This window comes from Plectropomus leopardus, chromosome 22 (genome assembly GCF_026936395.1).
Source record: "Plectropomus leopardus strain MGB_pleo_1.0 chromosome 22, ASM2693639v1, whole genome shotgun sequence".
In the NCBI taxonomy this organism is placed as follows: domain Eukaryota; kingdom Metazoa; phylum Chordata; class Actinopteri; order Perciformes; family Serranidae; genus Plectropomus; species Plectropomus leopardus.
In genome coordinates this window covers 18,878,376-18,904,378 of record NC_142197.1, presented here as the reverse complement: position 1 = coordinate 18,904,378, position 26,003 = coordinate 18,878,376, and the positions used below count along the sequence as shown (strand labels likewise).

Sequence of the window (26,003 nt, the reverse complement as noted above, 5' to 3'; positions counted from 1 at the left end):
AAACCTCCTCCAGACACACAGAGGACATCATACAACTGTGTCACAGGTTGAGTAGGACTCCTCATGACAAGTAAAGTGATCTTCATGTGTAAAATTGGAAGAATGCCCTTTAAGTAGATGTACAGAGGATCTGTGAAACTGCAGTCAAATAGCATTGTTTTGCTTTTCAAAGAACAACAAGCTGTTACGTGTGAATATTAGACTAAAGCACACTTGTTATAATGGACATTTCTTCCAGTGTACCACTTCAAAGCCTTTTGAGCACCTGGAAAATTGTTTATGAGTGTACGTATCTGAGCCAATATGATATGCGAAGCTTCAGATGCATGAATCGCTCCCTGAAGCACCCATGTAGTCCTGGTAGTTTGAGCGCTGTTCAGACTCCAGTCGGCTGCCTGCAGCCTTGATCATTGCCAAGAGGAAATGGCTGAGGATTAGGCCTGGAGCTGTTTAAAGCCCTGCGCCTCTGCTTTCAGTGCCCATGGTGGAATCATTTCAAATTCTACAATTGCTCCAATCTCTCAGCATGTAGCCAAGGTTTTGTTGTTGTTGTTGTTGTTGTTGTTGTAGGTTTTGGTTTAGCTGTTTGCACAAATGATAAAAGCGCTGAAAGGAGAAGAGAGGCAGAGAGATACAAACCATCTGTCCGAGGAAAAGAAACCTCAGGGGCTTGTAAAAACATTACAGTCGATAAGACAAAAAAGGAAAATATCAAGAAGACAAACAACAATACAAATTGCAGCTAAAAAACAAACAAACATTAAAATACAAAAACAAATATAACCAGCCCTAATTATATTTAGCCCAGGAGACTTGCGTCTGTTATGTGTGTCACTTCGACAGCTGAATTTAAAATCCTTTATTATCTCGAAACAAGGAACTTCATTAAAAATGCATCTTGTTCTCTGAGCCGTGAATGGAAGTGCGATTCATGATGTTTTGATGCATGGTCTGCTCTGATGCAGGTAATTGGAATCCAAGATGTCTGCAGAGGAAGAGGTAGTCGAGGAGATACAGTGAGTACCTTCATTGCATTTTTGTCTCTAGAGTTTTAAGTTAAATCAACAGACACATCTGAGCCGATGTTCGATCGATTTGCTCCAAAAATTCACACCTCCACTTCTTTTCTTTTTCAGGGAGGAAGGTAAGTAAGGGTTTGAGAGCGTTTGCTGTGTTTTTGAAAGCAAAGTGTCACTTTCAAGCTTCTGTTGCAAGATGCAGCTGACCTTATTATGTCTGCTCAGAGGAAGAAACCCAGCAAGAGGAAGGTAAAGGCTTCTGCATGGCTTCATGTGGGTATTGTCTTGTCTGTTGCTGTCAGTGATAAAAGCCATAGCAAGATGGCTGGGTGTCTTTTCTTACTTTTTTTTGGGTGCAGTGTGACAAAAAAGAGAGTTAAACAATGGTGGACGTGTCAGAATGTGCAGACATGAATACAACAAAGTTTGTGATATCAAACATAGTTATGGTGAAGGTGTGGGAGGCCAAGTTTATCGAGTTCATCAGATGTGTCATGTATGTGGTGGGGGTAAGTATGTAACCAGGCTCAGGACTACAAGGAGTTAACAAGTTGTGGCAAAACGCAGTCGGATTCTGTGGTTTGATTTTTGATGGAGGCAGACAGGTTTTCCATGGAAATGTATTGAATTAGTTGGCTTTTCCAGTGTCTGTGTTTTTTCTGTTTGAATGTTAACACTTAATTTGTCAACACATTCTTCCTACCAAACTGTCAAATATAGCAGACTGGTCAGTGGCTGCACCATGCTTAGCTCTTCAACGTTTGTCAGATAATTATATTCTGACAAAGGTTACATGAAATATTTTCTGATTTTCTGATATTTTCTTCTACATTCTGATCAAATTGGGTGTGTATATACTGTATGTATATATGATTTAATATACATATATTGTATTTCATATATGTTTTAAATCATTTTGACAGATGCTAATCTTTGGTCAAACAAGCATTGTGATATTTCCATGTAAAAGAATGAGAGGTGGAAGAAGTACTTTACTTTACTTTACTTTACTTTACTTTACTTGAGTAAAAGTACAAAAGTATTAGTATCAAAATATACTCAAAGTACCAAAAGTAAAAGTACTCATTATGCCGAATGGCACATTTCAGAATAAGGTGTATTATGTTATTGGATTAATATTATTTATGCATTGATGTGTTTATCACTTTTGTGTTGCAGCTGGTAAAGGTTAAAATCATTTCAATGACTTTATTTACTGCTGGGTAGTTTAATTTATTTTATTTATGTACTGAAATGGAACTGTGTTAAACATATTTTAGCTTATTGTTTTACTGCAATTTGAGATCATTTGTCACCAGCTGATTGTTTGTTTCCTGCTCACATTACGTCACCCACCAGTGGGAGTGTTTATTGGTCCACTTCAGCAAAGTACATTCTGGTAGTTGTAGTTTTTGTGGCATTCACTTTACAAAAGGTGAATGCGACAGACCTTTTTCTTTGTTTTCTTAGGTCATGTAGCATATTTGCGTCTTTCTACTACATGAACAGCCCAGTTTCCTGAAAATACAATCTTTCCTGCCTTCTTAACTAAGATTTTTACTTCTACTCAAGTAAAGGATCAGAGCACATCTTCCACCACTGATCAGCGTAAGATGAAATCATTTCAAAGACACAGTGGACAAAAACAATGATTACATTGTTCCTGTTGTTTTGTTTTGTGTTGTGCATCTGTTTTGATTTTTGACACGTTGCAAACAGCTCACAGACTCAGTTTGTGATCCCACATTATTTTAGCTTTGGTCAGAATGTCAGACACCAGCATCGGTTTCAGTGCATCCCCAAGAGACAATATCACAGTGCTCAGAGTTTGACTGAATCCCAGCCTCAAGCTATTTACCAGAGTCTCATTGATCCACTAATCCATATTTCGTTCACTCAGTCATGGAGACACAAAAAGAAGGTTTTCATGACTTCTTTTTGTCAGAAAATATTTCTTTTCTTGCACACTGCTGTCATATTATTGTAGGGCAGTGTGTGTGTGTGTGTGTGGTACCATCTCTTTGTCTTGTTTTTTGCCGATAATAACAGAATTCAGCATCAATAATTCTTGCTATGGTCTTGTTATAAAGAGGTTGAAGTTGAAGTTGAAGCTCCTGCGCCTGAAGTCGAAGGTATTTCTCCTATTTTAATATCATTATGCACTGTCATAATTCCGCCTCTCTTTTTATAGAACACATTTATTTGAAAAAAAGGGCTAAGATTGTACGTTCCTTGATATTTTAATGGTTTTATGTGTAGTGCTGCTCATAGCATTTTTTGTGTCATCATAAATATAACATACATATACATTTTTTATTAATAACACACAGATGCAGTAAAAACACAAATATACTTTTAACCTACAGTAGAAATCAAACTTTGCTTTTGTTCCCCTCTCATGTATTTCTGCACTATTTATTCACCTCTATCAATATTAACTTATTTACTTTCATTATTTAGTATTTGACTGCTTTATGAGCTGCCTGCTGGATTAGTTTTTGATGAATTCATTCCAAAATAATTGTGTGAAAATTGTGACATCTTTTCTGACAGAATAACCGTCTACATGCAAGTAAAACTGAGCACTGATTATTGTTGAAATCGCAGCGCTTTTCATGTATCTACTGACAGAAAATTGACATTTGAAGCGGTTTACATCAGAAACATTTCATTTACTGTGACAGTTTTCTGAAATGTCAAAACATCTCGTTAATTTCATATCACATCATACATACATGTCTTGCCAGTTATATAATTGAACAGATGAGTTGTCATATTTAATACCCCTGGACAAAAACATATTTTTGCATGATAATGTTACTGTAATGTTAATCATATTTTTTATTATTTCACACCACCTTAGAAACTCCTGCGCCAGAAGGTAATTACTTTTTTATTCTGTTTCATTCTAATCTAACATCCATCTTTCAATGGCTTAGGTGTACAACAGTCCAACTCCCACAAATGTATTTTATACATCAGAGGTGTGGACGTGAGTCAAACTCGAATCACAGTTTTGTTGACTGTATACTTCAAAAAAGACTCGACTTGTGGCTTCACTTGGACTTTAACCTTTTGACCTCGAAATACTTGATACCTTACCCCAAAGATTATAAAGTATGTTATTTAAAACAAGCTACTAATCAGTTAATTTCTGTTCATTTCCCGATTTGACTAACGTTAACTACTTTTATTCTTAGCAAGTCAACACTTGATTCCCCAGATGATCCTTATTGTCTGAACCAATACGACAGCATCTAATCATGTTGAGAGGACCGTTAAGAATTAACAATGCCTTATTTTTTAGTAAGGCTAATATTAACAAGGTGAGGTAATGCTTAGCTGACATTATGACTCTGTTGTGAAAAAGGCTTTACATTTGGTGAAGAGCTCATTATGACTTTTTTGGGACTCGAAACTTGACTTGGAACTCACCAGACATGACTCTGCACTTGTCTGTCTTGACTTTGGACTTGAGTTCCAGACTCGAGACTTACTTGTGACTTGCAAAACAATGACTTGGTCCCATCTCTGGTATACAAAGGTGAATAAAGCATAATTGTGTTTTGAAATATGAATTGTCTTACATGGCAAACACTTCCATTCCTTAGCTTTTGCATATTTTGGCTGAATCCTTCTCTCTGGTAACATTTGTAACTAATTCATGTCATGAACATTTACTAATGACTTTTTCTCCAATTCTTGCATTGATAATGCCACTGATCAACTGCCTGTTCGCATTACTCTATCAAAGAGCCTGCAGGAGAAGGTAAGCATCTTTTTTCTGTTCAAACTTTCATGCACTGTGTCACTAAATAACACTAATCATTCTGCTTTCAGCATCCAACCATGTCTTTACAGTCATTTAGTTAGCGCAGGGAGACCTTAGTGCTGAGATATTTGTGGGAAAAAGTAACATTAACTTTCAGTCTTTCCAATACCCAGTTATGGATGAAATCATATGTAGTGTAACATTGTTCCTTTAAGGCTTAATATTTATTCTGATAGCATAGTTTTACAAAAGAACTGCCTCCATTGTCTGAAAGTAAACTAAGCTTTCGTGGCTGAAACTGTTAAGACTTTTTGTTTCTCATCCTAACACGCAAGGGACTTTTATATAAAGCAGATACTTGACCTGAGTGAAATAGTATTTGGAAATAATACGGTAAATTTATTTGTATTCTGTCAGCTGATGCACTAACATGTCCTCATGTCCTTTGTTGCAGAGTCTCATGTTGCAGATGAAGGTACTGTAACTCACTGATGCAACCTTTAGTGAACACTTGTAGCCAAAACAAAAGAGATGTTGTTTAAGTGCAGCTTTTAACACAGAAACCACTTTCATACTAAGTTGAACTGGGGGGCAGAAAACGCTACTGTATATCAGAATATTGACTTTGTGGTATGAACAGACTTCAGCGAGATTTCTTATTGTAGCTCTTGTAAGTGTTTGTCAGTGATATTACCTAATGAAGGTAGAACTGTTTGAGTCGTCAGTAGTGAATTTTAATCTACAAATATATTGTTTTGTTTCAATTCATATTTTTGTCAGAAAAACTAAACAGATAGAACAAAGACAATAACTACAGGTACAGTTCGTCCCAAAATCAAAAGTACATAATTTTCTTCTTACCTGTAGTGCTACATTTGCTTGTAAATGTATACACCAAACTGCATCCGCCAACCGAATCACAGTGCAGAAGGAAGAGTGCATCTACTGCTAGCTCAACTAGCACCACTGAGCCAGCTATAATTACAGCTGAGGCCATTAATATTTACATCTCACACTATTTGATTTTGGGGTGAACTGTCCCTTTGAAAAAATATAAGTGAGTGCTATAGTAATGCTGTTTATCCCTTTTCTTTATCATTAAAGATGACTCCAAACCCAAACACAAGTAAGTCTTTTATGGTGTGAATTTTAACCTGTATGCATTAACCAATTGGTGATCAACTGATCATTAAAAGTTCCTCTTTATTCAATTCCAAATATGTTCTTTTAGGGCGTTTGCTCCAGCTATAGCTGTGCCAAAGATACCAGAGGGAGATAAAGTCGACTTTGATGTAAGTGATTGATTCCATTTCAAGTAACATAGTAACAAAGACACAATGACTTGTAATGATTCATCCGTAGAGGTGTTTGTGTTTATGTCTGTATACTGCATGTGTATCTGCAAGTGTGTCTGTGTGCATGAATGTTTGAGTGTGTCCAGAATTATGATCTTTACTCTAGATTATAAGGACCAAATATCTACTGCACTTGTTGAAGGTGAATACTTTGTTAAGGACTTTTGCTCCTTGGAAATGTAGTCGATGAAGGTACTGATAAGTACATCAATACAAACAATGTGTGTCTGTAACTGCAGGACATCCACAGGAAGCGACAGGAGAAGGATCTGACCGAGCTGCAGTCTCTGATTGAGGCCCACTTCATTCAGAGGAAGAAGGACGAGGAGGAGCTCATCGCTCTCGTTAACAGGATCGTAAGTCTTCCAGAAAAGCATGCCAGATCACTGGAGTGATGCGCCACCCAGAAAACAATTACAGTGAGAGTGTGTGTGTGTGTGTGTGTGTGTGTGTGTGTGTGTGTGTGTGTGTGTGTGTGTGTGTGTGTATATGCGTGTGTGTGTGTGTGTGCGGGCACGGATGAGCAGGAGAAGCGTCGTGCTGAGAGGGCTGAACAGCAGAGGATCCGTGCTGAGCTGGAGAAGGAGAGGCAGGCTCGTGTTGCTGTGAGTCCCCTCTAATTGCCATCTCATCTTGTTTACCACATGACCCCGAATATATTTAATGAAGACTGTCCTACTGTCTAACAAATATCCGACACTTTGTAGTTTCACCTTGCGTCCTAAATACAATTAGGGCATCAGGTGTGTGTATACCCAGCTCTGGAAATTTTGGGTTCTACATATTTACATGCTTTAATGGTCAAAAAACACTTTATTTTCCCCAAACTGTCTGTGCTGGAACATCTTTATTTACCGTCTGATTTATGTCTTTATGACTATAACCAAAAATAGCAGCACTTTTTACCTGGAAAAAAAATTACCCATAAAAGCTTCTAAACACAACTCGACACATTCCAGCAGGAATATGATCCGAAATCAGGACGAAATTAACATCTGCAACAAAGAAAAAGTGTTTTCCTGATGGCAGCATATAGCTACATGTAGCAGTGTATGTAATGTAAAGACATGCAGCGTGCCTGAAGCAGATTAAATCTGTCACCTTGTCATGAAAGTTGAAAAAAAATGATTGGAAACAGAGCGATCAGAATGCTCTGAAACCTAAGTTTATTTGCTTACAAAGATTATTTTGACATATGTTTACCTCATTATTTAAAACTTTAAAAGCATGTTCAATATGAATATTAAGCAATTCCCCTCACGAGATTAAACTGGATTAATAAAGTATTCCTAGTCTATTCGTTTTATATTTATATGTATGTCAGAAAATAAGGAACAGTATAAATCTTTCTTATCTGTGCTTTGACATATAAATTCTTGCTCGTGGAGCTTTACCGCGAGTGTACTTGGTTCAGTTTACTGATGTCATACTACAAAATTGCCTTGCACAGCTTTAATTTCAGCTCGGACAACAAAGATTTTCATTAACTTGATGTCCTTGCCCTGGGGGGACTTTCTCCATAATTTCTGGTGCTTTATTTTTTTAAAGGCTCTTTTAATCAACATTTTTATAACAATTGATCAAATGTGTAATGTTAGGGGCGTTGCTTACACTGATGAATCATTGAGAAAATGATCAGCCTACTCTGTAGCACCAATAAGCTCTGCTGATCCTGATAGCATATTTTATTATTTACCATTATTTTGGGTTTCTGCCTCGCAACTTAGTCTCAGCTGTTTCAGTTCATTCTTAAAGCTTTCATAGCACCATTTTTGAGCTGCAACAGGCAGCTGCTTTAAGTAAGAAAGATTTAAAAACCCGCTGTTGTGCTTCTTTTCCTGTAACCATCATGTCTGATCTGTACCACAGGAAGAAAAGGAGAGAAAGGAGCAAGAGGAGGCACGTAAGAAGCAGGATGAGGACGCCAAGAAGAAAAAGGCTCTGACAAACATGACTCAGCAGTATGGTGGCGTCCAACAGAGGGTCAGTTAACCACACATAGATATACAGGAAAGCTATGTTTCTCACATGTAAACAGACTTTGCTAAGATAATAACAGAAGAAACAGACTGCAATCATGATCAGAAATACATTGTTCGTTTGCACATGAATTCATAGGAAGGGTTAGATATTTAGACTTTGGCCTCTGACTTTGACATTTTTTCTTGTATTTTTTCAACACATTCACTTGGATTGATTCTCCTTATCCAGCAAGATGGAAAGAAGGGAGCTAAGAAGCAAACAGAGAGAGAGAAGAAAAAGAAGATCCTGGCAGAGAGGAGGAAGCCTCTCAACATCGACCATCTCAGTGAGGACAAAGTTAAGTAAGTATGCATTGTTTCTACAAGAAGTCACAGTTCTGTAGACAGGCAAATATCCACATTTGTGGTCTGATGCAGGTGATTTGCTTGTGAGTAACATTCTCATCAACTTCCCATTCTTTGTATCATAGAGTTTTACTATTTTGATGTGGCCTTTTAGTTTTGTGTTTCAGAGATACTCCTGGTTTTTGCTCTGCAGAGAGAAGGCCAGTGAGCTGTGGCAGTGGCTGATGACACTGGAGGCCGAGAAGTTTGACCTAAGCGAGAAACTGAAGAGACAGAAATACGATGTAAGAACTTTGCCTCGAGGTGTTTGCATGACAACTAGTGGAAGAACTTACCTTACTACCTACTACTACCTTACTACTACTACTTACTTTTATAACAACAGTGTTGGAATGAAAGGGGAATCAACATGGTTAGGAAAGTAATGTTTTTTTTAAGGATTACACTTATTGTTTTTCTTTTTTTCTTTTTTTTTTTACAAGAGTCTGATGCAAAGGTCAATTCTTATATCTGCATGTTAGTTTAGACTGAAAACGGGGCAACAGCTAACAAGGCTCTGTCCAACGAAGAGATGCTGGTTGCCAGATTTTGTTTCCATTAGACGACGCTAAGCTGGCTGTTTTTCTCTGCTATACTAACCAAGTACTGGCACTAGCTTAACACTTACCACACCAACATCCGAGTTTTATGAATAATCTTTCCTCACTCTTGGCACAAGCATTTATTTATTTCACAAAAGGTCTTAAGCAATAGGGGCAATTTTAGGTTGTTATCATGTTGTCCTGTTTTTTTTTTTTTTGTTTGTTTTTTCCCTTAAATTCGATGTGGCTTAAGGCCACAGACTACCTACATAATGTTAATTTGGAGTCTGGGATAAAATGTTAATGACAAATATTGCAAATTAATGGTACGATGCCCACAGCCCTGAAAAAGCCACAGAATTTGAAAGCTGAGCTCGTATGTACTGTGCTTCTAAATGCAAGGCTGTCCTGAGGGAGCCTATCTAAAATGAATGTGGCTTGACTTCCAGATCAATGTACTCCAGACCCGAATCAATGAACAGCAGAAGTTGTGAGTAACTGTTAATGAGGAGTGTGAGCCTCTTGGTTGTTGTGTATTTTTGCTGTCCGTGTGTTGAGGGGTCACACATCGAGCCTTGGACAGCGGAGCATGAACAAAACTGGGTGACCACTGAGTGACTGGGTCACAAACAGAAGGTGAAACTAGCAGTGTGAGTTGATGATGAAACCTGCAAGAAGCTGTTATGCGGTGGTTTAATCCACCAAGAGAAGTCCCAGAAGTCAGGTATCCTGTTACTACAGCTAGTCAGTTTTACTGAAATGATCAGCTCAGTGAGGAAGACAAAAGGTGAGTCACCATCTGCAGATGAAATTCTTTGGATGTTTCGCTCTGTTCGACTCTTCTGAAGGACCACACGATCTACTCTCTGGCTCAGCTGGTGTCCGCCTGTGTGTCTGCTGTTGCGTTTGTGCTTAGCTGTCTTCCATGTTTGTCCTCCCACAGATCAATCAGCTCCAGACTCGCATTCAGGACCAGCAGAGGTATGTAGTAGCCACCTTTAAAGCATGCTCTCAGCTCATTTCAGCTGAGATTTTCAACGTGCCAGGTTATTTCATCAACCCCAAGTACTTTTTGGACTCTTTCAGTTCTTTCTCACCTTCCTATGGCCATAGATATGTGAAATATAGGTTGTAATTTTTAATTACAATATAAAATCATCCAACATAGCATAAAAAAGTCATAGCAAAGTGTGACGTCTTAAATGGTACAAAAAAGAGTAATTACATAGAATTTCTTAAAAAATAACATTGAAAAGTCATAATTTAGGATGTCATCTAAATGACATTCAAAAATAATAATATAGAATATTTTTATATATAAAATAAAAAAAAGTTGTTTAAAAATATGTTGTCAGAAATAGCGTAAAAAAGTATTGAATTGTATGTCCTAGAGCATAACAAAGCCATCTTATACCAAATATCATCCAAAAATAGAATAAATAAAAGTTATAGAATAGTATGTTTTCCAAAATAGCATGAAAAATATATAGTATAGTACAACATCAAAAATGGCACAAAAACTCATAATGGAGTATCTTGTTGAAAAATAGACTAATAAAAATCATAATATAGAATCTGATCCAAAATGGCATAAAAATGTCTGATGGTATATCCTCCCAAATTTCATAAAAATGTCATAGCATAATATGTCACAAAAACTGCTAGAAAAGAGAACATCATGTTTTACCTTGTTGAAAATATGACCAAAACTCTTATACTATAGTATGGCAAAAATGTCTAAAATATGAAATGTTCAAAAAAAAGGGCTGAAAACAACATTAAACAGCATATAGAGACATGTTATGCTGTTGCACATGGAAGAAAGTTACAGAAAATACAAGAAACATCATGTTTTTACATGTTGAAAAAATGACCAAAAATTGCATACTATACTATGTCAAAAATGTCAAAATATCACATCAAAAAGTGCTGAAAACAACATTAAACAGCATATATAGATGATATAGTGTGGCATATTGAAAAAACGAACAGAAAATATAAAAAACATCATGTTTTTGCATGGATAAAAATGACAGAAAAATGGCATACTATAGTATGGCAAAAATGTCAAAATATCACATATCCAAAAAAGTGCTGAAAACAAACATTGAACAGCATATAGAGACACATTATAATTTAGCATGTGGAAGAAAATACCAAAAAAAACCCAAAACATCATATTTTTACATGTTTAAAAAATTACCGAAAATCGCATTCTATATTATGGTAAAAATGTCAAAATATGACATGTCCAAAAAAGTGCTGAAAACAACATGTCACAGCATATGGAGACACGTTATACTCTTGCACATAGAAGAAACGCCGAAAATCCTCCAAAACGTCATATTTTTACATGTTGAAAAAATGACAAAAAATCGCATACTATACTATGGCAAAAATGTCAAAATACGACATCTAAAAAAAAGTGCTGAAAACAACATTTAACAGCATATAAAGACACGTTATACTGTTGCACATAGGAGAAATGACCAAAAACCTCCAACAACATCATATTTTTACATGTTGGAAAAAATGACCAAAAATCGCATACTATAGTATGGCAAAAATGTCAAAATATGACATGTCCAAAAAAGTGCTGAAAACAGTATATAGAGACACGTCATACTGTTGCACATAGAAGACACGGCCAAAAACCTCCAAAAACATCATATTTTTACATGTTGAAAAAATGACAAAAAATGGCATACTCTACTATGGCAAAAATGTCAAAATATGACATGTCAAAAAAGAGGCTGGAAACTACATTAAACAGCACATAGAGATATGTTATATTGTGGCATATTGCAGAAACCATCAGAAAATACAAAAAACATCATATTTTTGCATGTTGAAAAAATGACCCAAAAATCGCATACTATAGTGTGGCAAATGTAAAAATATGACATGCCCAAAAAAGTGCTGAAAACAACATTAAACAGCATATAGAGACACGTTATACTGTTGCAAATAGAAGAAACAGCCAAAAACCTCCAAAAACATCATATTTTTACATGTTGAAAAAAATGACAAAAAATCGCATACTATACTATGGCAAAAATGTAAAAATATGAAATGTCCAAAAAAGTGCTGAAAACAACATTAAACAGCTTGAAATAGCCTTCCAAAACAGATGAAAGATGCAAATAGGGACAAAAAAGCCATAATTTGACATGTTGAAAAAATGACCGCAAATGCAAGGCTATAGTAAGGCAAAAATTTCAAAAAATGGCATGTCCCAAAAACTGCTGAAAACCACATAAAACTACTTGAAATAGCCTTCCAAGACATGCCATAGCAAAGAAAGATGCAAAAAGGGCCAAAAAAGCCATAATTTGGCATGTTGAAAAAATGACCACAAATGCAAGGCTATAGTAAGGCGAAAAATTTCAAAAATGGCATGTCCCAAAAACTGCTGAAAATACCGTAAAAGTACTTGAAATACCTTTCCAAAACACGCCATAGCAAAGAAAGATGCAAAAAGGGCCAAAAAAGCCATAATTTGGCATGTTGAAAAAATGACCACAAATGCAAGGCTATAGTAAGGCAAAAATTTCAAAAAATGGCATGTCCCAAAAACTGCTGAAAACCACATAAAACTACTTGAAATAGCCTTCCAAGACACGCCATAGCAAGGAAAGATGCAAAAAGGGCTAATACAGCCATAATTTGGCATGTTGAAAAAATGACCACAAATGCAAGGCTATAGTAAGGCAAAAATTTCAAAAATGGCATGTCCCAAAAACTGCTGAAAACCACATAAAACTACTTGAAATAGCCTTCCAAGACACGCCATAGCAAGGAAAGATGCAAAAAGGGCTAATACAGCCATAATTTGGCATGTTGAAAAAATGACCACAAATGCAAGGCTATAGTAAGGCAAAAATTTCAAAAAATGGCATGTCCCAAAAACTGCTGAAAACCACATAAAACTACTTGAAATACCTTTCCAAAACACGCCATAGCAAAGAAAGATGCAAAAAGGGCCAAAAATGCCATAATTTGGCATGTTGAAAAAATGACCGAAAATGCAAGGCTATAGTAAGGCAAAAATTTCAAAAAATGGCATGTCCCAAAAACTGCTGAAAACCGCATAAAACTACTTGAAATAGCCTTCCAAGACACGCCATAGCAAAGAAAGATGCAAAAAGGGCCAAAAAAGCCATAATTTGGCATGTTGAAAAAATGACCACAAATGCAAGGCTATAGTAAGGCAAAAATTTCAAAAATGGCATGTCCCAAAAACTGCTGAAAACCACATAAAACTACTTGAAATAGCCTTCCAAGACACGCCATAGCAAGGAAAGATGCAAAAAGGGCTAATACAGCCATAATTTGGCATGTTGAAAAAATGACCACAAATGCAAGGCTATAGTAAGGCAAAAATTTCAAAAAATGGCATGTCCCAAAAACTGCTGAAAACCACATAAAACTACTTGAAATACCTTTCCAAAACACGCCATAGCAAAGAAAGATGCAAGGGCCAAAATGCCATAATTTGGCATGTTGAAAAAATGACAGAAAATGCAAGGCTATAGTAAGGCAAAAATTTCAAAAATGGCATGTCCCAAAAACTGCTGAAAACCACATAAAACTACTTGAAATAGCCTTCCAAAACACGCCATAGCAAAGAAAGATGCAAAAAGGGCCAAAAAAGCCTTAATTTGGCATGTTGAAAAATGACCAAAATGCAAGGCTAAAGTAAGGCAAAAATTTCAAAAAATGGCATGTCCCAAAAACTGCTGAAAACCGCATAAAACTACTTGAAATAGCCTTCCAAGACACGCCATAGCAAAGAAAGATGCAAAAAGGGCCAAAAATGCCATATTTGGCATGTTGAAAAAATGACCGAAAATGCAAGGCTATAGTAAGGCAAAAATTTCAAAAAATGGCATGTCCCAAAAACTGCTGAAAACCACATAAAACTACTTGAAATAGCCTTCCAAGACACGCCATAGCAAACAAAGATGCAAAAAGGGCCAAAAAAGCCATAATTTGGCATGTTGAAAAAATGACCACAAATGCAAGGCTATAGTAAGGCAAAATTTCAAAAATGGCATGTCCCAAAAACTGCTGAAAACCACATAAAACTACTTGAAATACCTTTCCAAAACACGCCATAGCAAAGAAAGATGCAAAAAGGGCCAAAAAAGCCATAATTTGGCATGTTGAAAAAATGACAGAAAATGCAAGGCTATAGTAAGGCAAAAATTTCAAAAAATGGCATGTCCCAAAAACTGCTGAAAACCGCATAAAACTACTTGAAATAGCCTTCCAAGACACGCCATAGCAAAGAAAGATGCAAAAAGGGCCAATAAAGCCATAATTTGTAATGTTGAAAAAATGACCACAAATGCAAGGCTATAGTAAGGCAAAAATTTCAAAAATGGCATGTCCCAAAAACTGCTGAAAACCACATAAAACTACTTGAAATAGCCTTCCAAGACACGCCATAGCAAGGAAAGATGCAAAAAGGGCTAATACAGCCATAATTTGGCATGTTGAAAAAATGACCACAAATGCAAGGCTATAGTAAGGCAAAAATTTCAAAAATGGCATGTCCCAAAACTGCTGAAAACCACATAAAACTACTTGAAATACCTTTCCAAAACACGCCATAGCAAAGAAAGATGCAAAAGGGCCAAAAAAGCCATAATTTGGCATGTTGAAAAAATGACAGAAAATGCAAGGCTATAGTAAGGCAAAAATTTCAAAAAATGGCATGTCCCAAAAACTGCTGAAAACCGCATAAAACTACTTGAAATAGCCTTCCAAGACACGCCATAGCAAAGAAAGATGCAAAAAGGGCCAAAAATGCCATATTTGGCATGTTGAAAAAATGACCGAAAATGCAAGGCTATAGTAAGGCAAAAATTTCAAAAAATGGCATGTCCCAAAAACTGCTGAAAACCACATAAAACTACTTGAAATAGCCTTCCAAGACACGCCATAGCAAAGAAAGATGCAAAAAGGGCCCAAAAAAGCCATAATTTGGCATGTTGAAAAATGACCACAAATGCAAGGCTATAGTAAGGCAAAATTTCAAAAATGGCATGTCCCAAAACTGCTGAAAACCACATAAAACTACTTGAAATACCTTTCCAAAACACGCCATAGCAAAGAAAGATGCAAAGGGCCAAAATGCCATAATTTGGCATGTTGAAAAATGACCAAAATGCAAGGCTATAGTAAGGCAAAAATTTCAAAAATGGCATGTCCCAAAAACTGCTGAAAACCACATAAAACTACTTGAAATAGCCTTCCAAGACACGCCATAGCAAAGAAAGATGCAAAAAGGGCCAAAAAAGCCATAATTTGGCATGTTGAAAAAATGACCACAAATGCAAGGCTATAGTAAGGCAAAAATTTCAAAAATGGCATGTCCCAAAAACTGCTGAAAACCACATAAAACTACTTGAAATAGCCTTCCAAGACACGCCATAGCAAGGAAAGATGCAAAAAGGGCTAATACAGCCATAATTTGGCATGTTGAAAAAATGACCACAAATGCAAGGCTATAGTAAGGCAAAAATTTCAAAAAATGGCATGTCCCAAAAACTGCTGAAAACCACATAAAACTACTTGAAATACCTTTCCAAAACACGCCATAGCAAAGAAAGATGCAAAAAGGGCCAAAAAAGCCATAATTTGGCATGTTGAAAAAATGACAGAAAATGCAAGGCTATAGTAAGGCAAAAATTTCAAAAATGGCATGTCCCAAAAACTGCTGAAAACCACATAAAACTACTTGAAATAGCCTTCCAAGACACGCCATAGCAAAGAAAGATGCAAAAAGGGCCAAAAAAGCCTTAATTTGGCATGTTGAAAAAATGACCACAAATGCAAGGCTATAGTAAGGCAAAAATTTCAAAAAATGGCATGTCCCAAAAACTGCTGAAAACCACATAAAACTACTTGAAATACCTTTCCAAAAGACGCCATAGCAAAGAAAGATGCAAAAAGGGCCAAAAAAGCCATAATTTGGCATGTTGAAAAAATGACCGAAAATGCAAGGCTATAGTAAGGCAAAAATTTCAAAAATGGCATGTCCCAAAAACTGCTGAAAACCACATAAAACTACTTGAAATACCTTTCCAAAACACGCCATAGCAAAGAAAGATGCAAAAAGGGCCAAAAAAGCCATAATTTGGCATGTTGAAAAAATGACCGAAAATGCAAGGCTATAGTAAGGCAAAAATGTAAAAAATTGCATGTCCCAAAAACTGCCAAAAATCACATTAAGCTACTTCAAATAGCCTTCCAAGACACGCCATAGCAAAGAAAGATGCAAAAAGGGCTAATGCAGCCATAATTTGGCATGTTGAAAAAATGACCGAAAATGCAAGGCTATAGTAAGGCAAAAATTTCAAAAAATGGCATGTCCCAAAAACTGCTGAAAACCACATAAAACTACTTGAAATAGCCTTCCAAGACACGCCATAGCAAACAAAGATGCAAAAAGGGCCAAAAAAGCCATAATTTGGCATGTTAAAAATATGACAGAAAATGCAAGGCTATAGTAAGGCAAAAATTTCAAAAAATGGCATGTCCCAAAAACTGCTGAAAACCACATAAAACTACTTGAAATACCTTTCCAAAAGACGCCATAGCAAAGAAAGATGCAAAAAGGGCCAAAAAAGCCATAATTTGGCATGTTGAAAAAATGACAGAAAATGCAAGGCTATAGTAAGGCAAAAATTTCAAAAAATGGCATGTCCCAAAAACTGCTGAAAACCGCCTAAAACTACTTGAAATAGCCTTCCAAGACACGCCATAGCAAAGAAAGATGCAAAAAGGGCCAAAAAAGCCATAATTTGGCATGTTGAAAAAATGACCACAAATGCAAGGCTATAGTAAGGCAAAAATTTCAAAAAATGGCATGTCCCAAAAACTGCTGAAAACCACATAAAACTACTTGAAATACCTTTCCAAAACACGCCATAGCAAGGAAAGATGCAAAAAGGGCTAATACAGCCATAATTTGGCATTTTGAAAAAATGACCGAAAATGCAAGGCTATAGTAAGGCAAAAATTTCAAAAAATGGCATGTCCCAAAAACTGCTGAAAACCACATAAAACTACTTGAAATAGCCTTCCAAGACACGCCATAGCAAAGAAAGATGCAAAAAGGGCCAAAAGCCATAATTTGGCATGTTGAAAAATGACCACAAATGCAAGGCTATAGTAAGGCAAAATTTCAAAAATGGCATGTCCCAAAAACTGCTGAAAACCACATAAAACTACTTGAAATACCTTTCCAAAACACGCCATAGCAAAGAAAGATGCAAAAAGGGCCAAAAAAGCCATAATTTGGCATGTTGAAAAAATGACCGAAAATGCAAGGCTATAGTAAGGCAAAAATTTCAAAAAATGGCATGTCCCAAAAACTGCTGAAAACCACATAAAACTACTTCAAATAGCCTTCCAAAACACGCCATAGCAAAGAAAGATGCAAAAAGGGCCAAAAAAGCCATAATTTGGCATGTTGAAAAAATGACCACAAATGCAAGGCTATAGTAAGGCAAAAATTTCAAAAAATGGCATGTCCCAAAAACTGCTGAAAACCACATAAAACTACTTGAAATACCTTTCCAAAACACGCCATAGCAAAGAAAGATGCAAAAAGGGCCAAAAAAGCCATAATTTGGCATGTTGAAAAAATGACCGAAAATGCAAGGCTATAGTAAGGCAAAAATTTCAAAAAATGGCATGTCCCAAAAACTGCTGAAAACCACATAAAACTACTTGAAATACCTTTCCAAAACACGCCATAGCAAAGAAAGATGCAAAAAGGGCCAAAAAAGCCTTAATTTGGCATGTTGAAAAAATGACCACAAATGCAAGGCTATAGTAAGGCAAAAATTTCAAAAAATGGCATGTCCCAAAAACTGCTGAAAACCACATAAAACTACTTGAAATACCTTTCCAAAAGACGCCATAGCAAAGAAAGATGCAAAAAGGGCCAAAAAAGCCATAATTTGGCATGTTGAAAAAATGACCACAAATGCAAGGCTATAGTAAGGCAAAAATTTCAAAAATGGCATGTCCCAAAAACTGCTGAAAACCACATAAAACTACTTGAAATAGCCTTCCAAAAGACGCCATAGCAAAGAAAGATGCAAAAAGGGCCAAAAAAGCCATAATTTGGCATGTTGAAAAAATGACTGAAAATGCAAGGCTATAGTAAGGCAAAAATTTCAAAAAATGGCATGTCCCAAAAACTGCTGAAAACCACATAAAACTACTTGAAATACCTTTCCAAAACACGCCATAGCAAAGAAAGATGCAAAAAGGGCCAAAAAAGCCATAATTTGGCATGTTGAAAAAATGACCGAAAATGCAAGGCTATAGTAAGGCAAAAATTTCAAAAATGGCATGTCCCAAAAACTGCTGAAAACCACATAAAACTACTTGAAATAGCCTTCCAAGACACGCCATAGCAAAGAAAGATGCAAAAAGGGCCAAAAAAGCCATAATTTGGCATGTTGAAAAAATGACCGAAAATGCAAGGCTATAGTAAGGCAAAAATGTAAAAAATTGCATGTCCCAAAAACTGCCAAAAATCACATTAAACTACTTCAAATAGCCTTCCAAGACACGCCATAGCAAAGAAAGATGCAAAAAGGGCCAAAAAAGCCATAATTTGGCATGTTGAAAAAATGACCACAAATGCAAGGCTATAGTAAGGCAAAAATTTCAAAAAATGGCATGTCCCAAAAACTGCTGAAAACCACATAAAACTACTTGAAATACCTTTCCAAAACACGCCATAGCAAGGAAAGATGCAAAAAGGGCTAATACAGCCATAATTTGGCATGTTGAAAAAATGACCGAAAATGCAAGGCTATAGTAAGGCAAAAATTTCAAAAAATGGCATGTCCCAAAAACTGCTGAAAACCACATAAAACTACTTGAAATAGCCTTCCAAGACACGCCATAGCAAAGAAAGATGCAAAAAGGGCCAAAAAAGCCATAATTTGGCATGTTGAAAAAATGACCACAAATGCAAGGCTATAGTAAGGCAAAAATTTCAAAAAATGGCATGTCCCAAAAACTGCTGAAAACCACATAAAACTACTTGAAATACCTTTCCAAAACACGCCATAGCAAAGAAAGATGCAAAAAGGGCCAAAAAAGCCATAATTTGGCATGTTGAAAAAATGACCGAAAATGCAAGGCTATAGTAAGGCAAAAATTTCAAAAAATGGCATGTCCCAAAAACTGCTGAAAACCACATAAAACTACTTCAAATAGCCTTCCAAAACACGCCATAGCAAAGAAAGATGCAAAAAGGGCCAAAAAAGCCATAATTTGGCATGTTGAAAAATGACCACAAATGCAAGGCTATAGTAAGGCAAAAAATTTCAAAAAATGGCATGTCCCAAAAACTGCTGAAAACCACATAAAACTACTTGAAATACCTTTTCCAAAACACGCCATAGCAAAGAAAGATGCAAAAGGGCCAAAAAGCCATAATTTGGCATGTTGAAAAATGACCGAAAATGCAAGGCTATAGTAAGGCAAAATTTCAAAAATGGCATGTCCCAAAAACTGCTGAAAACCACAAAAAACTACTTGAAATACCTTTCCAAAACACGCCATAGCAAAGAAAGATGCAAAAAGGGCCAAAAAAGCCTTAATTTGGCATGTTGAAAAAATGACCACAAATGCAAGGCTATAGTAAGGCAAAAATTTCAAAAAATGGCATGTCCCAAAAACTGCTGAAAACCACATAAAACTACTTGAAATACCTTTCCAAAAGACGCCATAGCAAAGAAAGATGCAAAAGGGCCAAAAGCCATAATTTGGCATGTTGAAAAATGACCACAAATGCAAGGCTATAGTAAGGCAAAAATTTCAAAATGGCATGTCCCAAAAACTGCTAAAAACCACATAAAACTACTTGAAATAGCCTTCCAAAAGACGCCATAGCAAAGAAAGATGCAAAAAGGGCCAAAAAAGCCATAATTTGGCATGTTGAAAAAATGACTGAAAATGCAAGGCTATAGTAAGGCAAAAATTTCCAAAATTGGCTGTCCCCAAAACTGCCGAAAACCACATAAAACTACTTGAAATACCTTTTCCAAAACACGCCATAGCAAAGAAAGATGCAAAAGGGCCAAAAAAGCCATAATTTGGCATGTTGAAAAATGACCGAAAATGCAAGGCTATAGTAAGGCAAAAATTTCAAAATGGCATGTCCCAAAAACTGCTGAAAACCACATAAAACTACTTGAAATAGCCTTCCAAGACACGCCATAGCAAAGAAAGATGCAAAAAGGGCCAAAAAAGCCATAATTTGGCATGTTGAAAAAATGACCGAAAATGCAAGGCTATAGTAAGGCAAAAATGTAAAAAATTGCATGTCCCAAAAACTGCCAAAAATCACATTAAACTACTTCAAATAGCCTTCCAAGACACGCCATAGCAAAGAAAGATGCAAAAAGGGCCAAAAAAGCCATAATTTGGCATGTTGAAAAAATGACCGAAAATGCAAGGCTATAGTAAGGCAAAAATTTCAAAAAATGGCATGTCCCAAAAACTGCTGAAAACCACATAAAACTACTTGAAATAGCCTTCCAAGACACGCCATAGCAAACAAAGATGCAAAAAGGGCCAAAAAAGCCATAATTTGGCATGTTAAAAATATGACCGAAAATGCAAGGCTATAGTAAGGCAAAAATTTCAAAAAATGGCATGTCCCAAAAACTGCTGAAAACCACATAAAACTACTTGAAATACCTTTCCAAAAGACGCCATAGCAAAGAAAGATGCAAAAAGGGCCAAAAATGCCATAATTTGGCATGTTGAAAAAATGACCGAAAATGCAAGGCTATAGTAAGGCAAAAATTTCAAAAAATGGCATGTCCCAAAAACTGCTGAAAACCGCCTAAAACTACTTGAAATAGCCTTCCAAGACACGCCATAGCAAAGAAAGATGCAAAAAGGGCCAAAAAAGCCATAATTTGGCATGTTGAAAAAATGACCACAAATGCAAGGCTATAGTAAGGCAAAAATGTAAAAAATTGCATGTCCCAAAAACTGCCAAAAATCACATTAAACTACTTCAAATAGCCTTCCAAGACACGCCATAGCAAGGAAAGATGCAAAAAGGGCTAATGCAGCCATAATTTGGCATGTTGAAAAAATGACTGAAAATGCAAGGCTATAGTAAGGCAAAAATTTCAAAAAATGGCATGTCCCAAAAACTGCTGAAAACCACATAAAACTACTTGAAATACCTTTCCAAAACACGCCATAGCAAGGAAAGATGCAAAAAGGGCTAATACAGCCATAATTTGGCATGTTGAAAAAATGACCACAAATGCAAGGCTATAGTAAGGCAAAAATTTCAAAAAATGGCATGTCCCAAAAACTGCTGAAAACCACATAAAACTACTTGAAATACCTTTCCAAAACACGCCATAGCAAGGAAAGATGCAAAAAGGGCTAATACAGCCATAATTTGGCATGTTGAAAAAATGACCGAAAATGCAAGGCTATAGTAAGGCAAAAATTTCAAAAAATGGCATGTCCCAAAAACTGCTGAAAACCACATAAAACTACTTGAAATAGCCTTCCAAGACACGCCATAGCAAAGAAAGATGCAAAAAGGGCCAAAAAAGCCATAATTTGGCATGTTGAAAAAATGACCACAAATGCAAGGCTATAGTAAGGCAAAAATTTCAAAAAATGGCATGTCCCAAAAACTGCTGAAAACCACATAAAACTACTTGAAATACCTTTCCAAAACACGCCATAGCAAAGAAAGATGCAAAAAGGGCCAAAAAAGCCATAATTTGGCATGTTGAAAAAATGACCGAAAATGCAAGGCTATAGTAAGGCAAAAATTTCAAAAATGGCATGTCCCAAAAACTGCTGAAAACCACATAAAACTACTTGAAATACCTTTCCAAAACACGCCATAGCAAAGAAAGATGCAAAAAGGGCCAAAAAAGCCATAATTTGGCATGTTGAAAAAATGACCGAAAATGCAAGGCTATAGTAAGGCAAAAATGTAAAAAATTGCATGTCCCAAAAACTGCCAAAAATCACATTAAGCTACTTCAAATAGCCTTCCAAGACACGCCATAGCAAAGAAAGATGCAAAAAGGGCTAATGCAGCCATAATTTGGCATGTTGAAAAAATGACCGAAAATGCAAGGCTATAGTAAGGCAAAAATTTCAAAAAATGGCATGTCCCAAAACTGCTGAAACCACATAAAACTACTTGAAATAGCCTTCCAAGACACGCCATAGCAAAGAAAGATGCAAAAAGGGCCAAAAAAGCCATAATTTGGCATGTTGAAAAAATGACCACAAATGCAAGGCTATAGTAAGGCAAAAATTTCAAAAATGGCATGTCCCAAAAACTGCTGAAAACCACATAAAACTACTTGAAATAGCCTTCCAAAACACGCTATAGCAAAGAAAGATGCAAAAAGGGCCAAAAAAGCCATAATTTGGCATGTTGAAAAAATGACCGAAAATGCAAGGCTATAGTAAGGCAAAAATGTAAAAAATTGCATATCCCAAAAACTGCCAAAAATCACATTAAACTACTTCAAATAGCCTTCCAAGACATGCCATAGCAAGGAAAGATGCAAAAAGGGCTAATGCAGCCATAATTTGGCATGTTGAAAAAATGACCGAAAATGCAAGGCTATAGTAAGGCAAAAATTTCAAAAAATGGCATGTCCCAAAAACTGCTGAAAACCACATAAAACTACTTGAAATACCTTTCCAAAACACGCCATAGCAAGGAAAGATGCAAAAGGGCTAATACAGCCATAATTTGGCATGTTGAAAAATGACCACAAATGCAAGGCTATAGTAAGGCAAAAATTTCAAAAAATGGCATGTCCCAAAAACTGCTGAAAACCACATAAAACTACTTGAAATACCTTTCCAAAACACGCCATAGCAAAGAAAGATGCAAAAAGGGCCAAAAATGCCATAATTTGGCATGTTGAAAAAATGACCGAAAATGCAAGGCTATAGTAAGGCAAAAATTTCAAAATGGCATGTCCCAAAAACTGCTGAAAACCACATAAAACTACTTGAAATAGCCTTCCAAAACACGCCATAGCAAAGAAAGATGCAAAAAGGGCCAAAAAAGCCATAATTTGGCATGTTGAAAAAATGACCACAAATGCAAGGCTATAGTAAGGCAAAAATTTCAAAAAATGGCATGTCCCAAAAACTGCTGAAAACCACATAAAACTACTTGAAATACCTTTCCAAAACACGCCATAGCAAAGAAAGATGCAAAAAGGGCCAAAAATGCCATAATTTGGCATGTTGAAAAAATGACCGAAAATGCAAGGCTATAGTAAGGCAAAAATTTCAAAAATGGCATGTCCCAAAAACTGCTGAAAACCACATAAAACTACTTGAAATAGCCTTCCAAAACACGCTATAGCAAAGAAAGATGCAAAAAGGGCCAAAAAAGCCATAATTTGGCATGTTGAAAAAATGACCGAAAATGCAAGGCTATAGTAAGGCAAAATGTAAAAATTGCATATCCCAAAAACTGCCAAAAATCACATTAAACTACTTCAAATAGCCTTCAAGACATGCCATAGCAAAGAAAGATGCAAAAAGGGCTAATGCAGCCATAATTTGGCATGTTGAAAAAATGACCGAAAATGCAAGGCTATAGTAAGGCAAAAATTTCAAAAAATGGCATGTCCCAAAAACTGCTGAAAACCACATAAAACTACTTGAAATACCTTTCCAAAACACGCCATAGCAAGGAAAGATGCAAAAAGGGCTAATACAGCCATAATTTGGCATGTTGAAAAAATGACCACAAATGCAAGGCTATAGTAAGGCAAAAATTTCAAAAATGGCATGTCCCAAAAACTGCTGAAAACCACATAAAACTACTTGAAATAGCCTTTCCAAAACACGCCATAGCAAAGAAAGATGCAAAAGGCCAAAATGCCATAATTTGGCATGTTGAAAAATGACCGAAAAAGCAAGGCTACAGTAAGGCAAAACTTCCAAAAAATGGCATGTCCCAAAAACTGCTGAAAACCACATAAAACTACTTGAAATAGCCTTCCAAAACACGCCATAGCAAAGAAAGATGCAAAAAGGGCCAAAAAAGCCATAATTTGGCATGTTGAAAAAATGACCACAAATGCAAGGCTATAGTAAGGCAAAAATTTCAAAAAATGGCATGTCCCAAAAACTGCTGAAAACCACATAAAACTACTTGAAATAGCCTTCCAAAACACGCCATAGCAAAGAAAGATGCAAAAAGGGCCAAAAAAGCCATAATTTGGCATGTTGACAAAATGACCGAAAATGCAAGGCTATAGTAAGGCAAAAATTTCAAAAAATGGCATGTCCCAAAAACTGCTGAAAATACCGTAAAACTACTTGAAATAGCCTTCCAAGACATGCCATAGCAAAGAAAGATGCAAAAAGGGCCAAAAAAGCCATAATTTGGCATGTTGAAAAAATGACCGAAAATGCAAGGCTATAGTAAGGCAAAAATTTCAAAAAATGGCATGTCCCAAAAACTGCTGAAAACCACATAAAACTACTTGAAATAGCCTTCCAAGACATGCCATAGCAAAGAAAGATGCAAAAAGGGCCAAAAAAGCAATAATTTGGCATGTTGAAAAAATGACCGAAAATGCAAGGCTATAGTAAGGCAAAAATTTCAAAAAATGGCATGTCCCAAAAACTGCTGAAAATACCGTAAAACTACTTGAAATAGCCTTCCAAGACACGCCATAGCAAAGAAAGATGCAAAAAGGGCTAATACAGCCATAATTTGGCATGTTGAAAAAATGACCGAAAATGCAAGGCTATAGTAAGGCAAAAATGTAAAAAATTGCATGTCCCAAAAACTGCCAAAAATCACATTAAACTACTTCAAATAGCCTTCCAAGACACGCCATAGCAAGGAAAGATGCAAAAAGGGCTAATGCAGCCATAATTTGGCATGTTGAAAAAATGACCGAAAATGCAAGGCTATAGTAAGGCAAAAATTTCAAAAAATGGCATGTCCCAAAAACTGCTGAAAACCACATAAAACTACTTGAAATACCTTTCCAAAACACGCCATAGCAAAGAAAGATGCAAAAAGGGCCAAAAAAGCCATAATTTGGCATGTTGACAAAATGACCGAAAATGCAAGGCTATAGTAAGGCAAAAATGTAAAAAATTGCATGTCCCAAAAACTGCTGACAATACCATAAAACTACTTGAAATAGCCTTCCAAGACATGCCATAGCAAAGAAAGATGCAAAAAGGGCCAAAAAAGCCATAATTTGGCATGTTGAAAATATGACAGAAAATGCAAGGCTATAGTAAGGCAAAAATTTCAAAAAAATGGCATGTCCCAAAAACTGCTGAAAACCACATAAAACTACTTGAAATAGCCTTGCAAGACACGCCATAGCAAGAAAAGATGCAAAAAGGGCTAATGCAGCCATAATTTGGCATGTTGAAAAAATGACCGAAAATGCAAGGCTATAGTAAGGCAAAAATTTCAAAAAATGGCATGTCCCAAAAACTGCTGAAAACCACATAAAACTACTTGAAATAGCCTTCCAAGACACGCCATAGCAAACAAAGATGCAAAAAGGGCCAAAAAAGCCATAATTTGGCATGTTGAAAAAATGACCACAAATGCAAGGCTATAGTAAGGCAAAAATTTCAGAAAATGGCATGTCCCAAAAACTGCTGAAAACCACATAAAACTACTTGAAATAGCCTTCCAAGACATGCCATAGCAAAGAAAGATGCAAAAAGGGCCAAAAAAGCCATAATTTGGCATGTTGAAAAAATGACCGAAAATGCAAGGCTATAGTAAGGCAAAAATTTCAAAAAATGGCATGTCCCAAAAACTGCTGAAAATACCGTAAAAGTACTTGAAATAGCCTTCCAAGACACGCCATAGCAAGGAAAGATGCAAAAAGGGCTAATACAGCCAT

General features: G+C 36.3%; 1 protein-coding gene across 1 annotated transcript in view; it reads left to right on the top strand.

Annotated features, from left to right (window-relative positions):
* Positions 1 to 1,240: 1,240 nt before the first annotated feature.
* The window catches only part of tnnt2e (troponin T2e, cardiac), a gene marked incomplete at its 5' end in the record, with an annotated part of 44,567 nt that continues 19,804 nt past the window's right edge, over positions 1,241 to 26,003 (top strand). Inside the window, 13 exons of the mRNA XM_088073057.1 lie at positions 1,241 to 1,268; positions 3,110 to 3,151; positions 3,883 to 3,900; positions 4,774 to 4,788; positions 5,246 to 5,266; positions 5,896 to 5,917; positions 6,023 to 6,083; positions 6,386 to 6,502; positions 6,674 to 6,751; positions 8,016 to 8,129; positions 8,358 to 8,470; positions 8,667 to 8,757; positions 9,998 to 10,035. Of these exons, the coding sequence (XP_087929183.1) occupies positions 1,241 to 1,268; positions 3,110 to 3,151; positions 3,883 to 3,900; positions 4,774 to 4,788; positions 5,246 to 5,266; positions 5,896 to 5,917; positions 6,023 to 6,083; positions 6,386 to 6,502; positions 6,674 to 6,751; positions 8,016 to 8,129; positions 8,358 to 8,470; positions 8,667 to 8,757; positions 9,998 to 10,035 (758 nt within the window). The remainder of the gene's footprint in view (positions 1,269 to 3,109; positions 3,152 to 3,882; positions 3,901 to 4,773; positions 4,789 to 5,245; positions 5,267 to 5,895; positions 5,918 to 6,022; positions 6,084 to 6,385; positions 6,503 to 6,673; positions 6,752 to 8,015; positions 8,130 to 8,357; positions 8,471 to 8,666; positions 8,758 to 9,997; positions 10,036 to 26,003) is intronic.